Source organism: Heptranchias perlo, chromosome 10 (genome assembly GCF_035084215.1).
Source record: "Heptranchias perlo isolate sHepPer1 chromosome 10, sHepPer1.hap1, whole genome shotgun sequence".
NCBI lineage: Eukaryota > Metazoa > Chordata > Chondrichthyes > Hexanchiformes > Hexanchidae > Heptranchias > Heptranchias perlo.
In genome coordinates, this window is record NC_090334.1 from 20420417 (window position 1) to 20435824 (window position 15408).

The 15408-nt window shown below is 44.7% G+C and overlaps 1 protein-coding gene across 4 annotated transcripts in view; it reads right to left on the reverse strand.

Moving 5' to 3' along the window:
* Positions 1-7291, reverse strand: part of LOC137326319 (serine/arginine-rich splicing factor 5-like) — a 76904-nt gene extending 69613 nt beyond the window's left edge. For 2 of the 4 annotated variants that reach the window (XR_010964168.1, XR_010964169.1), the window contains exons 1-4: positions 7186-7291; positions 4326-4453; positions 4096-4166; positions 3902-4003 (exon numbers count right to left, since the gene is read on the reverse strand). Coding sequence is in view for 2 of the 4 variants with exons in the window: in XM_067991291.1 (XP_067847392.1) it covers positions 3902-4003; positions 4096-4166; positions 4326-4448 (296 nt within the window). In the remaining 2 variants the exon portion in view is untranslated. The remainder of the gene's footprint in view (positions 1-3901; positions 4004-4095; positions 4167-4325; positions 4454-7185) is intronic. The other 2 variants (XM_067991291.1, XM_067991289.1) reach the window with 2 other exon arrangements.
* Between the last annotated feature and the right edge of the window lie 8117 nt (positions 7292-15408).

Here is a 15408-nt window from a genome sequence, read left to right on the forward strand (position 1 = left end):
AACTCCAATGTGTAGAGTCCCAATCTACTCAACCTCTCCTCATATGTCCGCCCCCTCATCCCCGGGATTAGCCGAGTGAACCTTCTTTGTACTGCCTCGAGAGCAAATATGTCTTTTCTTAAGTATGGACACCAAAACTGTACGCAGTATTCCAGGTGCGGTCTCACCAATACCTTATATAACTGCAGCAATACCTCCCTGTTTTTATATTCTATCCCCCTAGCAATAAAAGTCAACATTCCGTTGGCCTTCTTGATCACCTGCTGCACCTGCATACTAACTTTTTGATTTTCTTGCACTCGGACCCCCAGATCCCTTTGTACTGCAGTACTTTCCAGTTTCTCGCCATTAAGATAATAACTTGCTCTCTGATTTTTCCTGCCAAAGTGCATAACCTCACATTTTCCAATATTGTATTGCATCTGCCAAATCTCCGCCCACTCACCCAGCCTGTCTATATCCCCTTGTAGGTTTTTTGTGTCCTCCTCACTCTCTACTTTCCCTCCCATCTTTGTATCATCGGCAAACTTTGATACGTTACACTCGGTCCCCTCCTCCAAATCGTTAATATAGATCGTAAAGAGTTGGGGACCCAGCACCGACCCCTGCGGAACACCACTGGCTGCTGGTTGCCAGTCCGAGAATGAACCATTTATCCCAACTCTCTGCTTCCTGTTAGATAACCAATCCTCCACCCATGCCAGAATGGGCTGTTCCCTTATTACATGCCCCGACTATTTCCTGATTAATACTTCTTCCAGCAGAGTTGCAACTATTAGGAGGCCTATATACTACGCCCACTAGTGTTTTTTTCTCCTTATTATTCCTTATCTCTACCCAAACTGTTTCATTATCCTGATCCTTTGTCCCAATATCATTTCTCTGTATTACAGTGATTCCTTCCTTTATTAACATAGCCACCCCACCTCCCCCTTCCTTCCTGCCTGTCCTTCCTGATTGTTAAATACCCTGGCATATTTAATTCCCAGTCGTTGTCACCTTGCAGCCATGTTTCTGTAATGGCCACAAGATCATACCCATACGTAGTTATTTGTGCCGTTAACTTATCCATTTTGTTACCAATGCTACATGCATTCAGATAAAGAACTTTCAAATATGTTTTGTGACACTTAGTTCCTGCTTTTTCCTTTTTTAACACTTTACCTTTTACTCCATACCTTCTGTCCCTTCCTGACACGCTTTCCTTTGTCTCCCTGCTCAGGTCCCCAACCCCCTGCCACAGCTTTGATGCTGGGTTAATCGCCTTCTAGTTTTTATTTTATCTGTCGTGCCTAAAGTACACTTTCTTTCCGCTGCTCTATGCTTTTCCCTTTCACTTGTTCTTGAACAACTGTTTGTACTATTTGTATTGTAGATTTCCCCTGGGTCTTCCCCTCTCTTGCTGCTCTCAACTTTATTCCCTTCTGACTCCCCGCTCAGGTTCCCATTCCCCTGCCACTCTAGTTTAAACCTTCCCCAACAGCAAACACCCCCGCGAGGACATTGGTCCTGGTCCTGCTCGGGTGTAACCCGTCACGCTTGTACAGGTCCCACCTTCCCCAGAACCGGTCCCAATGTCCCAGGAATCTAAATCCCTCCCTCCTACACCATCCCTGCAGCCACGCATTCATCCTGTCAATTCTCCTGTTCCTATACTCACTAGCACGTGGCACTGGTAGTAATCCTGAGATCACTACCTTTGAAGTCCTGCTTTTTAATTTATCTCCTAACTCCTTAAATTCACCTTGCAGAACCTCATCCCTTTTTTTTTAAAAACCTATGTCGTTGGTACCAATATGGACCACAACTACTGGCTGTTCACCCTCCCCCTCCAGAATGCCCTGCAGCTGCTCCGTGACATCATGGCTGATCATCTATCTCAATACCATATTCCCGTTCTCTCCCCATACCCCTTGATTCCTTTTGTGTCCAGAAATCTATCTAGCTCCTTCTTAAATAGATTCAGTGACTTGGTCTCCACAGCCTTCTGTGGTAGAGAATTCCACAGGTTCATCACCCTCAGTGAAGAAATTTCTCCGCATCTCAGTCCTAAATGTCCTACCCCATATCCTGAGAATGTGACTCCTCGTTCTGGACCCCCCAGCAGGGGAAACATCCTCCCTGCATCCAGTCTGTCTAGGCCTGTCAGAATTTTATATGTTTCAATGAGATCCCGTCTCATTCTTCTAAATTTGAGTGAATACAGGTCAAGTCTACTCAATCTCTCCTCATACGACAGTCCTGCCATCCCAGGAATCAGTCTGGTGAACCCTCGCTGCACTCTCTCTATTGCAAGTATATCTTTTCTGAGGTAAGGAGACCAAAACTGCACACAATATTCCAGGTGTGGTCTCACCAAGGCCCTGTATAACTGCAGTAAGACATCCCTGCTCCTGTACTCAAATCCTCTTGCAATGAAGGCCAACATACCATTTGCCTTTCTAACTGCTTGCTGCACCTGCATGTTTGCTTCCAGTAACTGGTGTACAAGGATACCCAGGTCCCTTTATACATCAATACTCCCCAATCTATCACCATTTAAATAATACTCCGCCTTTCTGTTTTTCCTTCCGAAGTAGATAACTTCACATTTATCCACATTATACTGCATCTGCCATGTATTTGCCCACTCACTCAACTTGTCTAAACTGCCTTGAAGCCTCTTTGCATCCAACTCAAGATCCCACCTAGTTATGTGTCGTCAGCAAACTTGGAAATATTACATTTGGTTCCCTCATCCAAATCATTGATATATATTGTGAATAGCTGGGGCCCAAGCACTGATCTCTGCGCTACCCCACTAGTCACTGCCTGCCACCCCGAAAAAGACCCATTTATTCCTACTCTCTGTTTCCTGTCTGTTAACCAATTTTCAATCCATGCCAGTATATTAACCCCAATCCCATGTGCTTTAATTTTGCACACCAACTTCTTATGTGGGACCTTATCAAAGGCCTTCTGAAAATCCAAATAAAACACATCCACTGGTTCTCCCTTATCTATTCTACCAGTTACATCCTCAAAAAACTCCAATAGGTTTGTCAAACACGATTTCCCTTTCATAAATCCATGTTGACTTTGTCTAATCCCGTTGATATTTTCTAAGTGTCCTGTTATCACATCCGTTATAATAGACAATTACAGTGTTAAAGGATGTTAGTGTATTTGATATTAGAAGACACAAAAATGTGCATAATTTGTTATATAAAGCGCCCTGGAAATGTATAAAAATCAATTTTGATACAATGCACACAAATATATTTAATAGTTCAACGTGACACGTAAAAAAGGGATCTTTATCGTTCCCTATTTTTAAAGGTTACATTCATTCCATTCTTTTGCATTCCTCCAATGCTCCTACCCACAACCAACCAACGAGAAAAGCTGATCCTGAGAAAAGTGAGAATTTGCCATTTCTGCATCTGCGAGCACAAATGCATGCCAAGTGCACATTGTGCTAAGTCAAAAGCACAGATCATGACAACAGTTAATCCCACAATAATTTTCTTTCCTCTCCTAAAGAGATCAACCCCTTGCTGGGACACGGTTTCACCAGCAAGTTGCCTTCTGGTCAAAGTGGCTGGTTTTCACGCGAGACTTAAACAGTAAAGACTGCGTGGCACCACAGCAAGCCCGATCCCATTGTCACACATGCACTTCCAGCAGGTGTTGCTAAAATGTAATGAAGATAGGGAACTATGCCCAATTTTCCCCTCCCTAATAATTGACACTGAGGTCAATTGTCACACCCCTACTGCTGCTCTATCCAAGATCAGCACAGACTGGAGATCAAACATGGGGTCTTTCCTACCTGTACAGCTCAGCTGCTCACTGGATAATCTTAGTGAGGCAGCAGTGCAGTCCTTAAATAGAATTTATTATGCCCCTGTAAAACTCTCACCTTCCCCCACTACGTAGGCGACGTGGGCTAAAGCGACCTTGATATCGTCCTCCTCCTCCACGCCCCCCCCTCGGGCGTGCTCTTGCATGTTCAACTGTAACTCTGCAGAAACAAAATGTTCACTTAATGAAACTCAACCCAAATTCAATAAAAATCATATCTACAGAGTAGCTCATTTTGACTTTTTTTTTTACCTTTCACTGCACAATTCTTTTCCATCCAGTTCATAAACGGCATCATCTGCATCTCTGTGATCCTCAAACTCCTAATAGATGCAAGTAATAATATTTTGGCAGTGTTTAAAATACAGCTAAATTTATATACACAAGTTGGTTCGCCCTTTTAATGGCTATCTCAAGTTTAAGAATATTTTACTGGTTTAAGTTACAATATTCAAATCTGTTGAATTGAAAAACAACCATACCACAAATCCAAAACCATTCTTCAAGTCAATTTCCTTTATTCGCCCATATCCTTTAAAGAATTTCTCCACATCCCTTTCTCTGGCATGAGGGCTTAGTCTACCAATGAACACACGGCAACTCATTTTATCTGGTGGCATTCCAAAGAAAATAAAGTTAGTCACAAGAAGGTGGATTATTAATTTTAAATGTTGAATGCAGAACTCTCATTTTACACATATTTATTAGAAACACACACAAATCAAAACAGATCTATTGTGGCATTGCTCAGTGAGCCGTGTGCTATCCCTCTTTATGACAATGAGGATGTCATACCATGTAATGGCAAAGTATTATCGGGGTCAATGATTGTTACACTGGGACTTAGACCAAATTTGGAACTCTGACCATTTTTCCATGAAAACTGTAAGTAAGTGGCCTTCATTGTATGTTCCCTAATCTATGTATTTAATATTTTTCTCTTACTGGGTGGAAGTTGGGTTACAGCTGTACAGATCTCTGGTTAAACCCCACCTGGATTACTGCATTCAGTTCTGGGCACCGCACTTCAGGAAGGATATATCGGCCTTGGAGAGGGTGCAGTGCAGATTCACCAGAATGGTACCAGGGCTAAACGGGTTAAATTATGAGGTCAGGTTGCACAGACTATGCTTGCATCCCTTGAATATAGAAGATTAAAGGGTGATCTAATTGAGGTGTTTAAGATGATCAAAGGAGTTGATAGGACAGAGAAAAACTTTTTCCTTGGGGGAGGGAAGAAAAAAAGTCCAGAAAAAAGGGGGCATAACCTTAAAAAGAGCTGGGCCACTAAGGGGTGATGTCAGGAAGCATTTCTTCACACAAAGATAGTTAAAATCTGGAACTCTGTCCCCCAAAAAGCTGTTGAGGCTCGGTCAATTGAAAATCTCAAAACTGAGATTGATAGATTTTTGTTAGGCAAGGATATTAATGGTTATGGAACCAAGGCAGGTAGATCGAGTTAAAACAGATATCAGCCATGGTCCAACTGAATGGTGGAACATGCTCAATGGCATACACCTTTTCCCATATTCCTACATTTTTTTTTAAAGCTCAGGATCATCAGGAAGATGGCAGGTAGTAGGTGCATAGTAATACTGGGGAGGTGAGGGGCTGGATTTGGTAGAATAGTGCCAGGGTGGGGGGTGTTAGAAGAGTGGTGTTGGATTGGTAATACTGGGGGGTGGTGCTGAAGCCGACAATTATTACATTGGGGAGTGATGGAAATTTGAGTTGGGAGGAGTAAAAGTGGTAGGAGAGCACAGGAAAGGGATAAAGGTATGGGTACTTAATGCAGGAGGTGGTAGGGGTGACAATCGGCAGGAAGACAGACATTTAGAGTAGAAGCTGGAAAAGGTGATGGGAGAGCAGGAATGGGGAAATGTATAGGTGATGGGAGAGCAGGAATGGGGAAACGTATAGGTGTTTGGGATCAGTGCCATTTGGCTGGAGAAAACAAAATGAGCCAGGGTTCCAATCCTTTATCCAAGATTTGCTGAAAAAACACCTGCATACAGATGGCACGAGGAGAGGACCATTCTGGGCTGTAATTCCCCCACAATCAGTTGTCGCCAAAACACTCATGTAGTCATGAAGAATGGCCACTGGGCAAGGTAGTGGAGGGTGACGAGGGCTCATGATTGGTAACAGCAGGAGATACGGATTTACAGTAGCAGACAAATATGGAGCAACTCAGGGCCCCAAACCCCCATCCCTCTCTATTTAATAAACACCCGACAGATCACAACAGAAAACGGTCAAAATAACAACATCCACTCACTTGGCTTCGCAACTCTACTTACCGCAGCTTTAAAACATCCTGCAGCTCCCCCCACTCTCTGTACCTGTTACCCCCTCTTGTAGCCGTTAACCCACCCTCCCCGCATCCATTACCCTCTCGTGGACGTTAGACCCTCCCTCCCAACCGTTACCCCCTCGCTCGTACCCATTACACCCTCTATCCCCGCCTTCGTATCTGTCACCCACTCCCTCCCTGCCCTCGTACCCCTTTCCCATACCCATCACCCCCTCCTCACTGGGTCTCAGACCCCTCCCCCCTTCGTACCCATTAACGCCTCCTCTTACCCATTGCCCACTGTTTCCCAAACGTCGCCCATACCCCTTCTCCTCTCACCCCACCTTGCCTACCCCCGCAGTCCCCCCTCCCCCCTCCCCCCGCGCGCACACACACACACACACACATGCTCGCAATCCCCTCCCCCCGCACACACGCGCGCGATCCCCTCCCCCAACACCCCCACCCGCGATCCCCTCCGCACACACTCTCTCGCGCTATCCCCTCCCCCAACACCCCCACCCGCAATCCCCTCCCCCCCGCACACACTCTCTCGCGCGATCCCCTCCCCCAACACCCCCACCCGCGATCCCCTCCCCCAACACCCCCACCCGCGATCCCCTCCCCCAACACCCCCACCCGCGATCCCCTCCCCCAACACCCCCACCCGCGATCCCCTCCCCCCCGCACACACTCTCTCGCGCTATCCCCTCCCCCAACACCCCCACCCGCAATCCCCTCCCCCCCGCACACACTCTCTCGCGCTATCCCCTCCCCCAACACCCCCACCCGCAATCCCCTCCCCCCCGCACACACTCTCTCGCGCTATCCCCTCCCCCAACACCCCCACCCGCAATCCCCTCCCCCCCGCACACACTCTCTCGCGCTATCCCCTCCCCCAACACCCCCACCCGCAATCCCCTCCCCCCCGCACACACTCTCTCGCGCTATCCCCTCCCCCAACACCCCCACCCGCAATCCCCTCCCCCCCCGCACACACTCTCTCGCGCTATCCCCTCCATCTCCCCGCCCCATTATATGACCGTTACCTGCTCGGACGCTCGGCTGAACTGACGCAGGTGAAATAAAAATTGATGCACAAAATGGAGTCCGACTCCCAGCGCCAGCCAATCCGCTCACTGCAGCTGCGTCACTTCCTGGATACCCGCGGCTTGAGATTCCGCGCTGCGCCAGCGTGATCGAGCGGGGCCCCGGCCCAGAGAGCAGGACCACAAGTACCCCCCTCTAGGGTGGCACCATTAGTAACATAATCGAACCCGAGGGCCAATCAAACGGAAAACATCACGTAAACTAAATCAGTATTTCATTATTGTGGTCAATTATACAATGAACGTCTTGTGGTGCCCACCGGCCTCCAGCCTATCGGTGGACGCCGCATGGGAATCTGAGGTCTGAGATATTCAGCAGCTGGTCAGCCCATAAATATAAAAGGGCCTGGGGAAAGGGCAGGGTTTTGGGATTGAGCTGATGGCTCTTTCCGAGACCTGGCACAGACATAGTGGGTTGAATGGCCTCCTCCTATTCTCCTTCAAATGTAAGGAATCTTACAACACCAGGTTATAGTCCAACAATTTTATTTTAAAATCACAAGCTTTCAGAGATTATCTCCTTCGTCAGGTGAGTAGTGAATGTTCTACTTCAAACATGCAGCATCATCCCAAGTTTGCAATCATCCCTTCTGTTTCCCTCACCGTTCATGCCTCATATGTTTCTGTTACCCAGCAAATCAATGCGCTGCATCTAACGTCCACTGATGGCAATCTTGCATGCGGATGTAGCAATGGAGTTTAGGCAGAGCGGTACACAGCATTAACAGAGGTGCTGTGATAGATGGAGAGCCAGAGGACTGGGTATTGGGAATTTGCGAGTCAATCTGTGAGGTTGTTACGGGAGAGTCTTTTCCACGGGCAGTGAATGAGGATAGTAGCTCCAGAGAAGGGTAGAGGGACGTGGGTGGAAGGGCTCAGAGATAGTCTGGTCAATGATCATGACCTTTGATGCAGAGAAACACTAGAGAACTGGGCTAGCCAAGAATATGGCTGGGAGAGTTTATATGAAGGATGAGATTGAGAGGGTAGGGGTGTTCATTAATGCCAAAAAGTACATGAATTCTCCCACATAGCATTATTTCCCCAATGACTCATTTGATCTAAGCAATAAACATATACAACCAGAACAAGTGCAGAATGGGAAACGTCAGAATTTTCTCTACACTTTGCTAATTGGAGCAGAGCATCACCATTTAATTTAATAAGCACCAGCCTTATAAGTAATCTAGGAAATTCAACAGACCTCAGTCAGTTCAGACAGTTGTATCTTGCAGCACATACTCCCTCACAGAGTTGGGTCTTCCTGATAACAAATGACATTGTAGTAACAACCAAACTGCTGATTGTTCAGCTAGTCTGTTGACTGAAAGAGAATGTTTATCTGGCACTTATCACCATGGCAGTTAAGGGTAAGTTTTAGATTTTGTTTGTAAAGTTCATTTATGTAAAAGTGATGTAGAGCATAAAAATACTTCTTCCACCCCCAACCCCCTACTATTTACTTCCATCCAATAAATGTTGACGTTATCTGGGGCAGTTCCACGGGCACCAGCAGTCCTTTGCTACCACATTGAAGATGTTACTCTTTATGTGTAAGTTACACAGTGTCAGGAGGCTAATTGGCCGTGGACGGCCTTGTAGCCAAGTCCAATCCTATCCTCATCGGTAGTCCACACAAGATTAGTGATCAGAAGCAGGAGCCCTGGCTGACTTTATCCGCCCAACCTTGCCCTAACCCGTCGTAGCATCCTGACAGATCAATTAAATCAGTATAAACTGAAGACCATCTGGTCTTTGTTAATATTGGATTGAAAGGTAGCAAGGTAATTAAACTGGTCCTCTCTTCCATTTTGTCTGTGTTTTATCATTTTTACATCTTGTATTTCTGCTCAGTTCTTTGCCTCAATATTTTGTTGTCGTCGTCTTCTATCTTACTAAGTTTCTATTTTATTTGGTCTTGTTCTCCTTTCTCACGTGTCTTGGTGGGTTTCTGTCTCCATTTTTCTTGTCCTCTCCTGTTAGCTTTACATTTCTCCCTTTTCTACGTTGGTCTTTCTAGTATTTAAAAGATTGCAAAAGTAGAAGAGATCATTCTCTAAATAACTCACGTTGGGCAAACATCACTGCTTTGAAAATGCATGTTATTTTATAATGACTAATTGTCCTATACTGCTGCACGTACACTTGTGCACAATTTTTGCTATTCCCACAATGATCAAACATTATGGTCGAATGGGCTGAATACATGAACCGGCTGAATTTGTACAAAGTGCCTGAAAGGCTGTCTACGCTTGGAAGAACCATGAGTCAGCACCTTCAGGAGAATGAGGCAACGACTTACATTTATATAGCGCTTTTAACGTAGTAAAACATCTCAAGGCGCTTCACAGGAGCATTATGAAACAAAATATGACACCGAGCCACATAAGGACAGGTGACCAAAAGCTTGGTCAAAAAGGTAGGTTTTAAGGAGTGTATTAAAGTTGGAGAGGTAGAGAGGCAGAGAAGTTTAGGGAGGGAATTCTGGAGCTTAGGCCCGAGGCAGCGTCGTCAATTGTGGAGCAATTAAAATCAGATCATAAATCGGGGGGAAAATTAAAAAGTCATTATTTTAGTTTGTGGCATTGTTCAACCCCTGTATTAGATTATAAGCTTCATTTATTTACTGGTTTCTATATATTGCTAGCTAGACATTTTTAACAGTTATTGTGATTGATTACGATAGGTGTTGATTTGTAATAATACCAATGAGCAAGGTGACTAAGGCAGGTTCACTGTTAATATACTGAACTATACATGTTCAAAAAGGGAGCCATACATCTGACTCAGCAGACATCATTTTACACAGGGTACATTAAACCAAGAGAAATAGGATGGCATCCAGTTTTATTTATAAAAAGAACACTGATTTATTTTCTATTTTTTAAAGTTAAATTAGTGAGGTATTCACAGCCCTTTTCCAATGCTTCTCAGTATCTGTCAAGTGAAGCGGGTTGACTCTGTTTCCTGTCCCCACTGAGGACAGCCTCAGCTCTGTACCTTAGTTGGGATTATGAACTTGCCGTGTGGAATTGCACTTTCTACTGATGAGTTTGCCTCTTGTTTTAGCCTTTAATATTTGTCTAGAATAAAAAAACTTATGCATTGAATTTTTTTTAAAAAAAACCTCACCATGCAGTGTTTTTTTTAGGCTAGGCACTGGAAGACTGGCGTAAAACTGTGCTCATCCACTTTTTCCTTTAAAAGATGTAATGGTCTCTGCCTCAACTACTCTCCGTGGCAAAGCATTCCATGTTCCAACAACTAATAGAAGCATAGATCTTGAATTAGGTGGATTTCAATTTTATTGATGAATTGATTTAAGAAAATATTACTTCATTTCCTAGGCAAGAAGAGTTCACTTTATAAAAGTCCTGAAATACACTTACACAGTGAAGCAAGGTATAGGTTTCTGCCAGTGAATAATTCATCTACAAAATAAATTGCTCTGTGCTTCAGATGTATTTATTTACAAAGAAAATTAGGACTCAAATGACCTCATACAGAAAACTGACACCTCATCTTTGTCATAGCACTACTTTCCCACTTCAAAAGAAATGCAGCTCCTGCTGGCCAAACAGTGAACTTGTGCAAAACAGAATTGTGATCACATCTGCCTTGGCAACAGGAATCAGGAGAGGTTACTTGCAGTGAAGAGTAAGGGGACAAAAAAAATGCATTTATATAGAGCTTTTACAGCCAATGAAGTACTTTTTAAATGTAGTCACTGTTGTAATGTAGGAAACACAGCAAGGTCCCACAAACAGCCATGAAATAAATTACCAGATCATGTGTTTTTTGGTGTTTGAGGGATAAATTTTTGCAAGGACTCCCCTGCTCCTCTTCAAATAGTGCCGTAGGATTGTTTACATCCATTTAAGCCTTGGTTTAATGCCTATCTGAAAGATGGTGTCTCCAATAGTGTAGTGCTCCCTCAATTCTGCACTGAAGTGCCAGCCTAAATTATTTCCTCTAGTCTCTGGAGTGGAGCTTGAACCCATGACCTTCTGACTCAGGCAAATGTGCTACCACTGAGCCAAGGTTGACAAAAAAGGATGAAAATAGAGTGAAATCATATTCTAGTAAAAATGCTTTTATAACAAGCTCAAAGGTCACTGTGCAATTGCACTCAGGCAGCAATGGCAAACATTTCATTCAAAGCTTGTACGAACATACGAATTAAGAGCAGGAGGTGATCATTCGGCCCCTCGTGCCTGCTCTGCCATTTGATAAGATCATGGCTGATCTGATTGTGACCTCAATCCTACTTTCCCATCTACTGACTATAACCTTAGATTCCTGATTAACAAGGGAGTCAATCGAACTCAGCCTTAAAAATATTCAATGACCCAGCCTCCACCGCTCTCTGGGGAAGGGAGTTCCACGCACTCACGACCCTCAGAGAAAAAATTTCTCCTCATCTCTGTCCGAAATGGGAGACCCCTTATTTTTAAACTGTGTCCCCTAGTTCTCCCACAAGGAGAAACATCCTCTCAGCATCTAACCCTTCTAGTTCCCTCAGGATCTTATGTTTCAATAAGATCACCTCTCATTCTCCTAAACTCCAGTGTATACAGGCCCAACTTGTCCAACCTTTCCTCATAAGATAACCCCTTCATCCCAGGAATCAGTCAAGTGAATCTTCTCTGAACCGCCTCCAAAGCAATTGTGTCCTCTCTCAATTAAGGAGACCAAAATTGTACAGTATTCTAGATGTGGTCTCACCAATGCCCTGTACAACTGTTGCAAAACATCTCTACTTTTATATTCCATTCCTCTTGCAATAAATGACATTCCATTTGCCTTCCTAACCACTTGCTGTACCTGCATACTACCTTGTGATTCATGTACAAGGACATCCAGATCCCTCTGTACTTCAGAGCTCTGCAATCTCTCACCATTTGGATTTCTCTTTGGATTTTCAGAAGGCTTTTGATAAGATCCCATATAAGAGTGTAGTGTGCAAAATTATAGCACATGGGATTGGGGGGAATATACTGGCATGGATTGAGAATTGGTTGACAGACAGGAGAGTAGGAATAAACGGGTCTTTTTCCAGGTGGCAGGCAGTGACTAGTGGAGTACAGTGCTTGGGCCCCAGCTATTCACAATATATATCAATGATTTGAATGAGGGAACTAAATGTAACATTTCCAAGTTTGCAGATGACACAAAGCTGGGGTGGAATATGAGCTGTGAGGAGGATGCAAAGAGGCTCCAATGTGATTTAGACAAGTTGGGTGAGTGGGCAAGAACATGGCAGATGCAGTATAATGTGGATAAATGTGAGGTTATCCACTTTGGTTGTAAAAACAGAAAGGCAGATTATCTGAATGGTGATAAATTGGGAAAAGGGGGGGTGCAACGAGATCTGGGTGTCCTTGTACACCAGTCACTGAAAGCGAGCATTCAGGTGCAGCAAGCAGTTAGGAAGGCAAATGGTATGTTGGCCTTCATTGCAAGAGAATTTGAGTACGGGAGCAGGGATGTCTTTCTGCAGTTATACAGGGCCTTGGTGAGACCACATCTGGAGTATTGTGTGCAGTTTTGGTCTCCTCATCTGAGCAAGGATGTCTTTGCCATGGAGGGAGTGCAACAAAGGTTTACCAGACTGATTCCTGGGATGGCAGGACTGACGCATGAGGAGAGATTGGGTTGATTAGGCCTACATTCAGTAGAGTTTAGAAGAATGAGAGGTGATCTTATCAAAACATATAAAATTCTAACAGGACTAGACAGACTAGATGCAGGGAGGATGTTCCCGATGGCTGGGGAGTCCAGAACCAGGGGTCACAGTCTCAGGATACGGGGTATGCCATTTAGAGCAGAGACGAGGAGAAATTTCTTCACTCAGAGGGTGGTGAACCTGTGGAATTCTCTACCACAGAAGGCAGTGGAGGCCAAGTCATTAGATGTATTCAAGAAGGAGATAGATATATTTCTTAATGCTAAAGGGATCAAGGGATATGGGGAAAAAGCAGAAACAGGGTACTGAGTTAGACGATCAGCCATGATCATTTTGAATGGTGGAGCAGGCCCGAAGGGCCGAATGGCCTACGCTTGCTCCTATTTTCTATGTTTCTATGTATTTAAATAATATACTGCTTTTCTATTCCTCCTGCCAAAGTTGGCAAGTTCACATTTTCCCACATTATACTCCATCTGCCAAATTTTTGCCCACTTAACCTATCTATATCCCTTTGCAGACTCCTTATGTCCTCTTCACAACTTACTTTCCTACCTACCTTTGTGTCATCAGCAAATTTAGCAACCTTACATTCGATCCCTTCATCCAAGTCATTGATATAGATTGTAAATAGTTGAGGCTCAAGCACTGATCCCTGTGGCATTCCACTCGTCACATCTTGCCAACCTGAAAATTTATGCCTACTCTCTGTTTCCTGTTAGCTAACCAATCCTTTATCCATGCTAATATGTTATCCCCTACACCATGAGCTCTTATTTTGTGTAGTAGCCTTTGATGTGGCACCTTGTCAAAAGCCTTCTGGAAATCCAAGTACACCACTAAAAAAACTGTCCCAAAAGCACTCTATGAATTCATCTTCCAGGCTATCTTTGCCAATCAGATTCTTCCAATCTATATATAGAGTAAAAATCACCCATGATTATCGCTGTCCCTTTCTCACAAGCCCCAAATTATTTCTTCCTGTATACCCTGTCCTACAGTGTTGGTTACTGATAGGGGGCCTATAAACTACTCCCACAAGTGACTTCTTGCCTTTACTATTTCTTATCTCTACTCAGACTGATTCTACATCTTGGTCTTTAGAAATAAGGTCATTTCTCTCTATTATACTCATGTCATCCTCAATTAACAGAGCTACCCCTCCAGCTTTTCCTAGCTCCCTGTCCTTCCGAAATGTTAAGTACCCTTGAATATTCAGGTTCCAGCCTTTGTCATCTTGCAGCCATGTCTCTGTAATGGCTATCAGATCGTACATATTTATTTCGATTTGAGCTGTCAATTCATCTATTTTGTTACGAATGCTACGCGCATTCAGATACAAAGCCTTTAGTGCTGTCTTTTTACTATTTTTGCAACGTCTAGTCTTATCTGCTGGTGCACTCAAGTTTGCATGCTCTGTCCCTCCCTGCCACACTCTGCTAATCATTCCCTTATTGCTACCTTGCTCTCTTGCCTTTTTTTTCTTTAATTTATCACATCCTACCTTACTTGATCCCTCACCCCCATTATTTAGTTTAAAGCCTTCTCTACCGCCCTAGTTATATGATTCGCCAGAACACTGGCCCCAGCACTGTTCAGAGTAAGGCCATCCCAACGGTACAGCTCCCACTTTCCCCAGTACTGGTGCCAGTGCCCCATGAATCAAAACCCATTTCTCCCACACCAATCTTTCAGCCACGAATTTAACTCTCTAATCTTATTTACCCTATGGCAATTTGCTCGTGGCTTAGGTAATAATCCAGAGATTATTCCCTTTGAGGTTCTGCTTTTTAATTTAGCTCCTAGCTGCTCATACTCCCTAAGCAGAACCTCTTCCCTCGTCATGCCTATGTCGTTGGTACCTACGTGGACCACAAGAACTGGATCCTCCCCCTCCCACTGCAAGTTCCTCTCCAGCCCAGAGCAGATGTCCCAAACCCTGGCACCGGGCAGGCAACACAGCCTTCTGGACTCTCGCTCTCGGCTGCAGAGAACTGTGTCTATCCCCCTGACTATATTGTCCCCTACCACCACTATATTCCTACTAACTTCCCCTGCTTGAATGGATTCCTGTACCATGGTGCCACGGTCAGTTTGTTCATCCACCCTGCAGCCCCCGCTTTCGTCCATACAGGCTGCAAGCACCTCAAACCTGTTGGACAATTGCAAAGGCTGAGGCTCGTCCAATTCTACCTTCTCGATCCCCTTAGTTGCCTTCGCTTGCAGTCACACCCTCCTTTCCCTGATCACTGACCAATTTAGACGACCGTATCTTAGGGAGTGTGACCGCCTCCTGGAAGCGAACGTCCAGGTATTTTTCCCCCTTCCTGATGTATCGCAGTGTCTGCGGCACGGCTTCCAGTTCAATGACTCTGAGCCGAAGCTCCTCAAGCCGCAAACACTTACTGCAGACGTGTTTGCCCTGGATCACACTGGCGTCCAGGAGCTCACACATTCTGCAGTCGCTACACATCGCC